At 36.5% G+C, this 13,543-nt stretch overlaps 1 protein-coding gene across 23 annotated transcripts in view; it reads left to right on the plus strand.

The window, feature by feature from the left end:
- LOC149947628 (uncharacterized) overlaps window positions 1–13,543 on the plus strand; it is a 73,057-nt gene that overhangs the window by 23,536 nt on the left and 35,978 nt on the right. For 4 of the 23 annotated variants that reach the window (XM_090173362.1, XM_090173384.1, XM_090173369.1 and 1 more), the window contains exon 1: window positions 4,591–4,644. The exons of 4 other annotated variants lie outside the window; for them this stretch is intronic. Coding sequence is in view for 5 of the 19 variants with exons in the window: in XM_090173377.1 (XP_090029503.1) it covers window positions 4,576–4,644 (69 nt within the window). In the remaining 14 variants the exon portion in view is untranslated. Of the gene's footprint in view, window positions 1–4,563; window positions 4,645–13,543 lie in introns of those variants that run through there. 15 more of the 23 variants (XM_090173360.1, XM_090173361.1, XM_090173370.1 and 12 more) reach the window with 12 other exon arrangements.

Below are 13,543 nucleotides of genomic sequence, written 5' to 3' on the forward strand. Positions count from 1 at the left end.
GTCTGCAGAATTTGAATTTATACGAACACTAATTTTAAACCTACAACAAGAAGACCGTAGATGAAAATTATGCAGATGGGGGGTGTCGACACTACTACCCACCTTTGGATAATGTTTACACCATTCATTGACTTCGTAGATACGAAAATACCTTTACTTCGATAAACAGTCCCCCAGCGTGGAGTTTTTCACGTGGCCTGTAGAGGTTTCGCGGTAGAGGTCTGCCGTATGCGCTATTAGTGCAAAGACCACCTAAAAACTTATCCCATTTCACTAATAGCGTATTTCCCCTTTAAAGAAAAAAGCGCACATTTTTTTTCTCTTTCCTCAAGCCTTCCAGACAAAATGAATTATGCAGAAGGGGAAGGAAATGGGAGGAATACGATACGGTATACCGTGTTTCATCCATAAACATCAAGGGTATCAGTGAAAGTAAAGCTAACGTGAAACGAACCTCGCAGGCACTATATACCAGAAATTATAGGAAGCTGACACGATGATAAATATGTTGAAAAAAGGCCTTCATTAAAGAGGTTAAGAGCGCTAAAGTCGTATAGTAAGAATATCGTCGACATTATCGAGATTTGTCGAGTAATTTTCCTTAAACCTACTACGGTGTAACTGTACGTGTGATAAGCAGCGTTCAGACTATGTGAAAATATTACGTTTGCGTCGATCATGTCGGTTCTTTCGATTTCTTACACCGTTCAGACAGAGACTTAAAATTTTCGCGCGTGTCGTTTACATTTTTGCATTTCGTTGCGCTCAAAAAGTTCATAGCAGACAATTAGCCTTATGCCTCATCAGCGCTGACTCTAGGTAGTGGCGACCTTTAGAACCATCGAAATACTATAACCAATCAGAGGTGGTAAAAAATTATTTAAATTTTTCCGCCGTTATTACTGAGCTCTGATTGGATGAACAATCACTTTTTATGTTAATCTCCGTGCAAGGTTGGTTCCTTTCTGAACAGTGAAATGAACGAACCGACGCGACCAACATAACCGAAACGACACGACCGATGCTAACGTAATATTTTCACATAGTCTGAACGCTGCTTTAGATTTAAGAAACTGACGTGTTTATCGGAACTATTTATTGGCGGAGTGGTTACCACTTTCGCCTCGCAGCAGCAAGAGCCGGGTTCAATCCCAGTTTGTGTTCGGTTTCCCCTTTCCATAAAAACTTGTAGAGGTTAACGGTAATAGTTAGTGTAGGCATGAAGGGCTCGCCACCACCCTCCTACGCGTTGTAACCCGGCATTATAAGTCACTAGATGGTGCCTTGAGTATTAAGTTAACTTAATATTACGTATATACTATTCTACACCACTCTCCCCCTATTCGGCTTTTCGTTGCTATGCAACTCGTTTTGAAATTTCTAATATTAAGGCTTAGTTTCTCTATTCGGTGTTATAGTCGCAAGCCAGATTTCCCGCATGGTACTGACGAGTCCCAAATAGGACGAAACCGGTCTACCGTTGCAATTTTTTGGCTATTTTATTTAATTTAATTATTCACTCGAAGATCTATTTGGTCCGAGTTTCGCGTTTTTCGTTTGCCGGAAGACCTATCGGTACGAGCTATTAGTAAGTTTTTAAATTTCTTAAAATTTATTTAGGGTTTAGCTTTATTATCCCTTTTCATTATCAGCCTTGAGTATTAGCCTAGCTGATTATTATTATTGAAATTGTAGGGATAATAATAAAATGGGAATAGAGGTAACAGGACTATCTTGGTGCGCCGTACCGGTATTGATTCGTGTGGGCGTGGAGAACATAAGAGTACAAACCGGTATGGCTAGAAATTAATCACACGAGGAAATGAACCTTTCTTAATATTGAATATTTAACTGGCGAAACAAATGGGAACCAGTTATTCGGAGGCGCGATAAACAATGTGTGGGTTAATTGTAATCGCCTAATACGGGAGGCTTTCCTCACTGTCTGATAATTAACATGCCCATAAGCCAACCCCGCTATTATTAATAGCATAAGTAACATAATAGCAATAAGTATGGCAATTATCGATATTTACAACCAAACTGATTTTCATAGTTATTGCGTAATCAAGATGTTTTCTCAGCACAGAGCCCTCTAGTGGCAACCGAAAATGTTTTTGACCACTTAAAACAAAAATAAGGTTTTTTCCATATTTTACCCTAAAATGTTTCAATTTACACAAACTTAATGAAATTTACCTAAGTGTTGTCCAAATTACCCATTTCGCGATTTTCAAATTTTAAGTTTCTTCGTACAGTTTACCCCTGTGAAACCGAGAAAAATCTTTTCGGTTGCCATGTCAAATCGAATGGGTAGTGCAACGTCTCGGGAAATATCATATCTCGTATAGGTCTACATTACGCCCAACTTTGAAAAAAATCGGCAATAAACACCTCGGGTACTCTCCTTGTTAGTCGGTTCCGGTTCCATTTAGTCGGTTCTCGGTTCGATTCCGGTTCCATTTAGTCGGTTCTCGGTTCGGTTCCGGTTCCATTTATTCGGTTATCGGTTCGGTTTCGGTTCCATTTAGTCGGTTATCGGTTCGGTTTCGGTTCCATTTAGTCGGTTATCGGTTCGGTTTCGGTTCCATTTAGTCGGTTATCGGTTCGGTTTCGGTTCCATTTAGTCGGTTATCGGTTCGGTTTCGGTTACATTTAGTCGGTTATCGGTTCGGTTTCGGTTACATTTAGTCGGTTATCGGTTCGGTTCCGGTTCCATTTAGTCGCTTCTCGGTTCTTGGTTCGGTTCGGTTTCGGTTCCATTTAGTCGGTTATCGGTTCGATTCCGGTTCCATTTAGTCGGTTATCGGTTCGGTTCCGGTTCCATTTAATCGGTTCGGTTCCGGTTCCATTTAGTCGGTTATCGGTTCGGTTCCGGTTCCATTTAGTCGGTTATCGGTTCGGTTCCGGTTCCATTTAGTCGGTTATCGGTTCGGTTCCGGTTTCATATAGTCGGTTATCGGTTCGGTTCCGGTTTCATATAGTCGGTTATCGGTTCGGTTCCGGTTTCATTTAGTCGGTTATCGGTTCGGTTCCGGTTTCATTTAGTCGGTTATCGGTTCGGTTCCGATTTCATTTAGTCGGTTATCGGTTCGGGTTCCGGTTTCATTTAGTCGGTTATCGGTTCGGGTTCCGGTTTCATTTAGTCGGTTATCGGTTCGGGTTCCGGTTTCATTTAGTCGGTTATCGGTTCGGGTTCCGGTATCATTTAGTCGGTTATCGGTTCGGGTTCCGGTTTCATTTAGTCGGTTATCGGTTCGGGTTCCGGTTTCATTTAGTCGGTTATCGGTTCGGGTTCCGGTTTCATTTAGTCGGTTCTCGGTTCGGGTTCCGGTTTCATTTAGTCGGTTATCGGTTCGGGTTCCGGTTTCATTTAGTCGGTTATCGGTTCGGGTTCCGGTTTCATTTAGTCGGTTATCGGTTCGGGTTCCGGTTTCATTTAGTCGGTTATCGGTTCGGGTTCCGGTTTCATTTAGTCGGTTATCGGTTCGGGTTCCGGTTTCATTTAGTCGGTTATCGGTTCGGGTTCCGGTTCCATTTAGTCGGTTATCGGTTCGGGTTCGGTTCCATTTAGTCGGTTATCGGTTCGGGTTCGGTTCCATTTAGTCGGTTCTCGGTTTGGGTTCGGTTCATTGAAGAACTGGAACTGAACCGCTGCCACCCTAGTTATGTTAATTATAATTTTGTTTTGGCTGGTTACTCATCAAATTAAGTGTCCCAAATTTTCTGATCAAACATCGGAGAATGCGATAAATGAAGCGAATGCAGTAACGCATCCGTCGCTTCTAATTCCGATCTGGGCGGAGGGGGTGTCGGTGTTGGCTCCTGGCTTCCGCTTCGCAGTATAAATAATTCGCGCTGGAATTCGTGGTGAATAGAGCAGCGTACAGGTACGACGCATCCGCGAATAGCCGTGATCCATATTTATCTAAACCACAGCGGCAGGTTTCCCCGGCTATTGTCCGCAATTACGCGACACGCGATGCTTCCTCAACTCGCGGCTTCGGCCAGCCACGCTCGTGAAACAAGACCGCGCCGAACAATTTGGACAATAGGCCTCTATTGTGGGCGTTTCGAAGAATAGCCTCCATTATTTATATTTTTTCCATAAAAAAGGAAGCGAAGCTATTCAAGGGGATCGCGATAATGACAGTGACTCGGTGGGAAGATGCGATAGCTAGTTCTCATTTTTTGTTCATTGTTGCCATCCCGTTCTATCGCCGATTCTCTTTTTCGCACCTTCTAGTTCCGGTCCGACTTCGGTCGAAAGTCACCGAAGTGGCAGCTTCTGTTTAGATTTTATTTCGTTCGCCGGTTGTCGTTCGTCGACGAGAGTGTACGGGCGATTTAAAAGTTGGAAACATTTCGTTCGAACGAAGAGACTAGTTGTTCCGGTCGCTCATTATCAGCTCCGTTAAGTGGAAAAAGGGGGATAGTTCGTTCTTGTCATAAAACCGCGTAATCTTTACGTCGAATTCGAGTATTTTTCTGTCGACATTTATTTTTGAGTCATTCGGTGGTACGACGTGAGAGAAGACTTTTACCGTGATAGTTCGTCAGATGATATTGGGAGTCATGGCTAGGATACTGAAGGCTTTGTTTGGCGTCAGGGATGTTCACGACGCGCCGAAAATCTCGATTCAGGTGAGGGTCGCTTCGTAAACTTCACCGCCTGTCGTTTCGAGGCTGCCAGTCATAGTTATACGTTTTTTACGCGTGAAGATAAAACTGCACGAAATTGAAACACCGGATGTTCCGTTTTCGATAAATACGCTCGTTTCAATATTTAAATAAGATAGAATTCTGAATTGCGAAATTAGGTACGCTTTTATCGTTTAGTTTACCTTGTACCCTTTCAACGGATAATGCGTTTCAATGTTAATACGTTCGGTTCATTGTAGTTCCTATTCTGGTATTCCTTTTATGGAAAGGGCTATATAAACTGATTCGCGCGCTGAATTTACGCAACCAAATTTGTCATTTTTATTTTATTATTTATTATAATATGCTATTTTATTCGTCGTTGTAATAGAACCAGAAATTGGTTTATGGTCTCTAGAAATATTAAGTATTCTTCCTGAGCAACCATGAAAGTTTTAAGTATTTTTAGTGAGCAACCACGAAAATATTAAGTATTTTTAGTGAGCAACCGTGAAAATATTAAGTATTTTTACTGAGCAACCGTGAAAATATTAAGTATTTTTAGTGAGCAACCGTGAAAATATTAAGTATTTTTAGTGAGCAACCGTGAAAATATTAAGTATTTTTAGTGAGCAACCGTGAAAATATTAAGTATTTTTAGTGAGCAACCGTGAAAATATTAAGTATTTTTAGTGAGCAACCGTGAAAATATTAAGTATTTTTAGTGAGCAACCGTGAAAATATTAAGTATTTTTAGTGAGCAACCGTGAAAATATTAAGTATTTTTAGTGAGCAACCGTGAAAATATTAAGTATTTTTACTGAGCAACCGTGAAAATATTAAGTATTTTTACTGAGCAACCGTGAAAATATTAAGTATTTTTAGTGAGCAACCGTGAAAATATTTGAACAAATTACTTAAAGTACATTTGTATTTCTTCAAGCTAAAAAGACCTATTTGAATTTAAAACTAAAAGAGATACTTAAAATTTAATTACAATTATGAAACTCACCCGCTTACAATTTTATACCGAAATTGAATTCGTCTTTCCTTAAAGGGAGTATTATCAACGAACTTATCATTTCTGCGACCAAGTTTAACACGTGATTGGCGTTAACTACGTTAGAAACCAGTCATAGTTTAGGGTATGATTTTTCGATTTAGTTCATATTCCCTTAAAGCTTTTATTCGACCTACTTTGAAAACTTTCACCATTTATTTATTCACCCGCACGTATTATTATTTGTTTTAAAAAGATATACCGTTATAAACTTATCGCTCAAACCTCCGAAACGGTATCAAAGGCTTTTAGATATTCTTCGGTACCAATATTGGAAACTTTACCAAAAAATACGGGAAACTTTAACGTCGAATAAATATCGGTGGTTTCTCGAAATTCCCGAGTGTGAGAATTCCGAAATGGACGTTTTTGGCTCTGAGTAAGCCATCCTTTTTCCCTTTGATCTACACTCGTAGTCGCGAGAGGCCACGTATACGGGGAAAAGACGCTCGGTGGTGCATCCGTAAACGTATTATGGCAAAATTCGCGTTTTCAAAAGGGAGGTTTTCGCGTTCTAAGAATAGTCGAAAGTTCTTGACATTGAATCACGCGGCGAGTTATTTTTCCCGTTCGGCTCTCGCTACTGAATAAACTTCGGAGCGCCTACTCTCAAGTGACTCAAACTTAGAGGCGCTCTTTTTCCCGCCCATTACCCAGAATAACTCGAGCGTCAATGCTCAAGACGGATTATCGGCCAAAACTCGAGCTTTTGTAACGCATCACAACCTACTGGCACTGTCACTTGGTCCTAAGTACCGCGACTTGTTTCCAGTTTTTTTTGTAATAACGGTTGATGTTTTAACTACCTTTTTGAAAAAATGAATTTCATATTTCTAAAACTAAAAATCTAGATTATTGTTTTTCAAATATTTTTAAAATGTTATAAACTAATAGGTTTTTAAGCTGTAAGTATCTCAGGGCCCGCAGCGAGGGGTCGGACACTTGCCATTATTTTGTACGGGATTTCGGGATTTCGTAGAGATTTTGGCGATTTCATCATTACTTTTTGAAGTGATTTTGGGATTTCAATGTTAATTTACCATAGAGAGAGTTTAAAGACTTTGCGATTTTAGACAAAGTGTACGGGATTTTGGTAAATGTCTTACCCCTCGGCCCGCAGAGGTCCTATAATTCCTATAAAATCCTATAATTTCAAAAATGTTCTATAACATCCTATATTTTTAGCAAAACCTCTAAAAGGTCCTATAAAATCCTATAATTTTGATATTTTGCCCATTTCAAATCCCGCCACTGTTAAATTGCTAGATTTAGCTATAGGATAAATTCCTATACAAAGTAATTCTAGTCTATACCTTTGTTTTGTTAACATGGTTAGCTACTAGTATATGTTTGTGATAAAATGGTTAAATAGTTTCTATTTTTTATAGTCCTATAAAATCCTATAATTTTGTAAAAATAGTCCTATTTTTCCTATAAAAAATTGAAGATTTGAGTGGCAGCCCTGCTATAAGTATTTTATTTTTCCAATTAATACATAAACTTATATCGTGGAACCCTGAATAAAATAGGAACTTTTCGAAGAAAGTTTTCATTATTGTTAAGGATTAAATAGACGAGAAAATAACATGGGCGTGTGATGTATAATGCAGGTTTCGTGTTAGTTCAATATTAAAAATAATTACAAATTGAAATAATAAAACCCTAGACCTTCGTAATAAATAAAAGTCGTATAATTTTCCATATCGTTTAGAACGAGTTTCCATTTTTTTATAGTTCCATTCGGAATATTTTAGTTTTATTAAATTTACTTTTGTAGGTGGCATGTAAAAATTAATCTTACTTTTAAAACGGCGTTATATTTAGTATTCATAGCGCGGCCCACGCTAGTTATAACTCCATAAACCCACGCTAATTCCTATTTATCATCGAAATTGGGACTTTTATATTAAACACGTTTATTTTCGAAATCGTACGACCTTCCCTCTAAATTTCCATTACCTGGTCACTGGTCAATATTAACGGCGTGGTTTCAAACTCACCTTTCCACGAGTGATGTGTGTTTTTTTAACTCCTGGTTGACTGGGGTTTCATTGTCAAGGCGTGCGAAACTGTCAACGCCTTCATTCTGGTAAAAAAAGAATACGCGGAATGGTTGGTGAACTTCGCTTCGAGAAACATTTTATTTTGGTAGGCGTCGCGAGGACAGAGACCCAAGTTTCTTTTCCTGGGTATGTATGGAACTCTTCTCCATTTTTTTTCACTCTTTTGATTAATGAGTTGCGCGAAGTCTTAAAACCAGACCGCCAGTATTTTTTAATTTAAAAATACCCCGGTTATTACAAATAAACAATCTCTGGATTGTCCCCAAATTTATATTCTTTGGAAATGTATCTATACGCATTTCCTAATATTTATATTGGCGAAATTGATAAAAAAATAATGTGTCGAGCAAGGTTTTTTGACTCGTATTTTGAGTTACGCTTGGCCATCCGTAATATTTAGCTCGATGTGATGAGCGGTCAAGCGTGTAAAATGTCACTTCAAATGACGATGCTGATATTTGCGCGTTCTCGATCTCCGCAATAAATAACCAAGACGTTGCGACCAATTTCTGCAAATACTCCTTTTTTTTTATGACATTTGCCATTTGCTGCCTTCTGTCGTGAGGTAACTCAAACGGTTTAAAACGCTATTAACGATACCTAAATGCGTGTACACGAGTAAATTACAATATTATTTTTTTATTTAGTTTTTTGACTTAATCCAGTTTCGTAAAATGAAAAGGTAATATTTAGTTGAATGATTTGCCGTCAGATGGAACTAGCTTTCTGATGAATAAGGGTTTTCTTGTGTAAGAAATGAATTTCTTGTACCAGGCACTACTGCCTGAAATAATATTTGTCTTATTATTTATAGAGAAATAATAATAATATAAAAATATTTCAAATAATGACCTCGATGAAACTTTCCCAATTTCGTTTGAAAATGGGCTGTATTTATAGTTAAGTTTATTACAATCTAATTATTGACGTATTCTCTACGCTCCAGTACCAATAGCAAAACTCCCAACCCAATTGCAATCATTTTTGATTTATCGTCAACATTGAAAACGTAGTTCGTAAAATTCTAACCCCAAAACTGGAAATTACAGAGTGGAAAAATTGCCTAACTACAGACCTAATTTGCTTCTCGGAATCTAGATTATAGGAAAGTTAGGGACACCCACGCGAAAGCCTACCCATTATACCGAAAATACCGACTTTAATAACGGAAAGAGTTAACAGCTTAAAAATGGTAATTTTTTGATGAGCCGTTTATAGACTTGTTATTTTCTTTTGGTGTCCCTGCAGTTTTACAGTCGCGGTTGGTTGCTTAACCAAATTTCTTTTATACTTCCCCCGAAGAAATTGCAAACGCGGGTGTTTTTCCTCCAGCCTTGAACCACTTCCCATGCTGCCAGCTAGCTAACTTCCTGTCCCGGTTCTCGGTCTACCGACAAAAACACGCGAAGATTGTTTCGAAAAGAATACAAAGAAGCGTCTTCTACTTCTTTTAAATTTAGATTTAATCTGGCCTACTTTGATTCCCTCGAAAATAGGTTTCACGTTCTCTTCCCTTCTCTGTTTCGGATCGTTTTGGCATACCGTTAACCCGGTTCGAGGAAAAATCGTTATAAAACCATCCTATCGTTTCGAAAGTCGAGATATTTGTTTGCCAAAATAAAATATCGGTTTCTTCTAAAGGTATATCCTAGGTCAAGCGCGATTTATTTTTCCCCATTCTAAATTAAGATCGAACAATGCTCTGACCTTTATCCACGAAAGCATCTCCGATTTTAATCTGTTCAATATTTTTCCGCGGACTGCCCTTGAAGGTGATTAGTCTTCAATTCTGTATAATAAACCCGGCTTGTCTGCGCGTAATTCGATAACGTTTTTAAAGCCGTAATTGTCGTAAATGTACCTCTTTTTATGGTAAAGATATTTCGCGATTTATTTTCATACTGATACCGTAGTTATACAGAGTGTTTCAAAAGGTTATGCAAAAATTTTAAGGAGTTATAGGGGGTTGAGTTGAGAAGTATGCCTGTTTTTCCCCATTATCCTACGATGAGTTTAAAGAGCGAGAGAGAGCTTCAAAGTGTGGCCTACTAGCCCCTGGAAGTAGGCTGCAATGAGCGCAAAACCAAGCAGCAAGGAAATGCGCTAAATTAAGGTTTGGGTTCGTGTGATAGGTAGAATAGGACTTGGTAAACCAATCGAGGTAACCAGCGTAAAAAAGTAAACTTAAACAGTATTTAAAGTCCCTGCTGCTTGGTTTTGCGTTTGTTGCAGCCTAGTTCCAGGGGCTAGTAGGCCACACTTTGAAGCTCTCTGGCGCTCTTTTAACTCATCGTAGGAAAAATGAAAAAAAAAACAAAAAAACAGGCATACTTCTCAACTCACAACCTACCACTCCTTATAAGTTTTGCATAACCTTTTGAAACACCCTGTATATATTACAGGGTGACCAGACTTCTTATATTTCCTATATTTACCTATATTTTTAATGTCTTCCTATAAATTCCTTTATTTTCACCTATTTTCCTATAATTTCACGATCTTTTGAAAATGAGAATTTTTTAAGTACGTGTCTAGAGCATGTAGTGAAAAAACTGCCACTTTCGAACAAAATCTTGAAATCTGCTAAGTGATAAAATGCAAGAAAGCAGTGTACAAAAAATTATCAATATTCTAGGTGATTGAGTCAAAGTATACCGAAATGCAGTAATTTCCTATTATTTTCCAATATAGTTAGCTATATTTTCCTATAATTCGCTTATTTCTATTCCTATATTTTCCTATAATTCGCCTCTAAAATTACTATTTTTCCAATAAAATTTCCCAAGCCTTTCCCTGGTCACCCTGATATTATTAAAATTTCGTATCGGAAAAGGTTTTAAGCTCTGCGAAGCTTTAGAGGCTCTGTGGCTCTGAACATTTTTTGCATTAGGCTATCAGCAAAAGTAAAATAAAATTCATAAGTATGATTTCGGTTAATTTAAGTTTGTCGCTGAGTTTCGGAATAAGAAACTTGTACTTGTCACACCCTACTCTTTTTTTTGGCAAAATTACTGTCGAAAATTAACTGTAGAAATGAATAGTGTTTAAAATAGTTAATATTTTGCTAAAGTGAACGTTATTTTAACTGTTGAAAGCGTTACTTTTTTCCATAAGCTTTGGCTGATTTTTCAAATAGGCAATTTCTTACCCGACACACGCAAAGAATTCTGTCTTCAACAACGTAATGCTTTATATCTTCATTGATGAAAAGTATTGTTATTAAAAAGAATAGCACTGAGAGAGTAAGAAGTGTCATACATTTTAGGCTATTGTGTTACTTATGATACTATAGACTTAGTGGTTAAGTTTGCAAAAAAAAACCCTCGTTTAAGAGTGACGCCTGGGGTCAAGGAATTTCCGGGCTGCAGGCGGGCGGGAAATGCTTCGACCCTTTTGAACTTTTGGTAAATACATCTACAGATATAGTTTTATATATTTCAAATAGGGTGGAAAAGGTTCTTTTAAAACGCGGTTAACAAATTATTTGAAAATTTCTGAAGAATATTATCCAATGTTCATTTGTGTTAAATTCATTGAAACCTTTCAGGTATTTTTAATTAAAATTTCAAACTTTTTTGTTTTCTATAATTCACGGTCGTTAAAAATTATAATTTCTTAATTTTAGGGTTCACTTTTGCGCTTTAAAAGCATTATAGTAATTTCTGTTCGTATATTTTCTAGACAACACCCAAACATTTTGCAAGTATCGCGTTAACTTTCTTAACCCCATCAATATAAATAAGGCACTATTTTATAACTCTTTCGCTCCTTTTTTTTTGGGAGTTTCTCTCAGACAACATGACATTCAGGGTCAAGCACGTGAATTACCTTTTTTATAATTTATAATACGAGCTATATTGGCGCCATAATTATTTGAGAAAAAGTGATAGTTTTATTAATTTTTTTGATTAAATTTAAATAAAATATTTTATTAAATAACTAAATAAATAAACTGAAGAAAAGTATAGTCAGAAATTATTCCATTTATTAGAATGTAATATAAACCCTGTTTAAGAATGATATCATAATGTTAAACAATGTATACAAGGTCAATGGAGGTGTGTGATCAAAAGTTTTTTTTGGAGTTTACTTGAAATTACTCCTAAACTAAGAATAGCACCCTCTTAAGAATTGGTACCATTAATATGGCTACTTTATCCTACACAACTGCGCAATCAAATTTAATTTCAAATAAAAGCTTATTTAAATATTATTTAATTTAACTCTGTTACAGATCACACTTACCCTTTTTTTTAGTAAGTTTACACCGATAAAATTATAAAAAGTTGTCTTATAAACCATAAATTATTTTACCAAAATTTTACATTGATTAACTGATCACACTTACCCCACACTGCAAATTCAGAGTTTTTCCAGATTAAATTTTGAAAACCTCAAATTATTAGCAAAAATACTAAATTTTCCCAGTAGGTAAAAAGATAAGCAGACTAAAAAATACCAAAATATGAAACCGGTTTGCCAGTCAGGAAAAAAGTTACAGAACTTTTCGTTTGGGCATAAAAATCTCTAAACACAAGTAGAAGAGTATAACGTTTTTTCAACTCAAAGTTTTAAAAACTAAATTTAATTTAAATTATATTTTCAACTAAAAGTTTTAAAAACTAAATTTAATTTAAATTATATTTTCAACTAAAAGTTTTAAAAACTAAATTTAATTTAAATTATATTTTCAACTAAAAGTTTTAAAAACTAAATTTAATTTAAATTATATTGAAAATATACAAAATGTGTATAATTAAGTATATTTCAATATCCATTCATAAAATATTTTATTATAACAACATTTGAAGAAATAATAGGGGGTGATCACACTTACCCCCTGATCACACTTACCTCCATTGACCTTAATATAATTTGCAGTATAGCATCATATTCAGTATATGTAGTGTCAACTAATTTGATAAAATTTCAGTTTATTTAATATATTAGATAAAGTTGTAAATTTTATCTTTCTATTAGCTAATAATATTTTAACATTAGGAAGTAGTTTACATCTGCCCCAATACTAGTTTTGGGTGACTTAGAGTACGCGACGATTGGATTAATAGTTGTAGACTAAACTAAGGCTTGTTTCAATAGAAAACAGGGTATTTAAATACGGAGCAGCTACAATAGAGCGAGAAATGGCTTGTTTCAATAGAAAACAGAGTAATTAAATACGGAATAACTTCAAAAGAAACAGAAATTTTTTATTTCAATGAAAAACAGGGAATGTGCATTCGCGATCTAAGAATAGTCGAAAGTTCTTGACATTGAATCACGCGGCGAGTTATTTTTCCCGTTCGGCTCTCGCTACTGAATAAACTTCGGAGCGCCTACTCTCAAGTGACTTCAATGGAAAACAAGGTAATTAATTACGAATTTGCTACAAAGAACCAGAAATTGCTAACCTAACCTAACCTAACCTAACCTTAACCTAACAAGCATTGAAACAAGCCATTTCTCGCTCTTTTGTAGCTGCTACGTATATATTCAATATTCTAGTCTACAACTATTAATACAATCGTCGCGTACCCTACGTAACCCAAAACTAGTATTGGGGCAGATGTAAACTACAGTCTAACTTTAAAACCGTTTTAGCTATTAAAATTTACTTTTAAAGAGTTTTCGAAAATAAATTTGAAATGGCACATTTTTATTAGAAACTGACGTCACTTAAGAGAGCTTCGGAGCGTATCATCCCCAATTGGGATTGAAGACGGGCCACGCCCTCGCTTTGCGGTATTTTAGTAATTTAGTGGCGGAAACGTCTGTTTCC

Source organism: Leiobunum rupestre, chromosome 4, assembly GCF_980474605.1.
Source record: "Leiobunum rupestre chromosome 4, qqLeiRupe1.1.hap1, whole genome shotgun sequence".
In the NCBI taxonomy this organism is placed as follows: domain Eukaryota; kingdom Metazoa; phylum Arthropoda; class Arachnida; order Opiliones; family Sclerosomatidae; genus Leiobunum; species Leiobunum rupestre.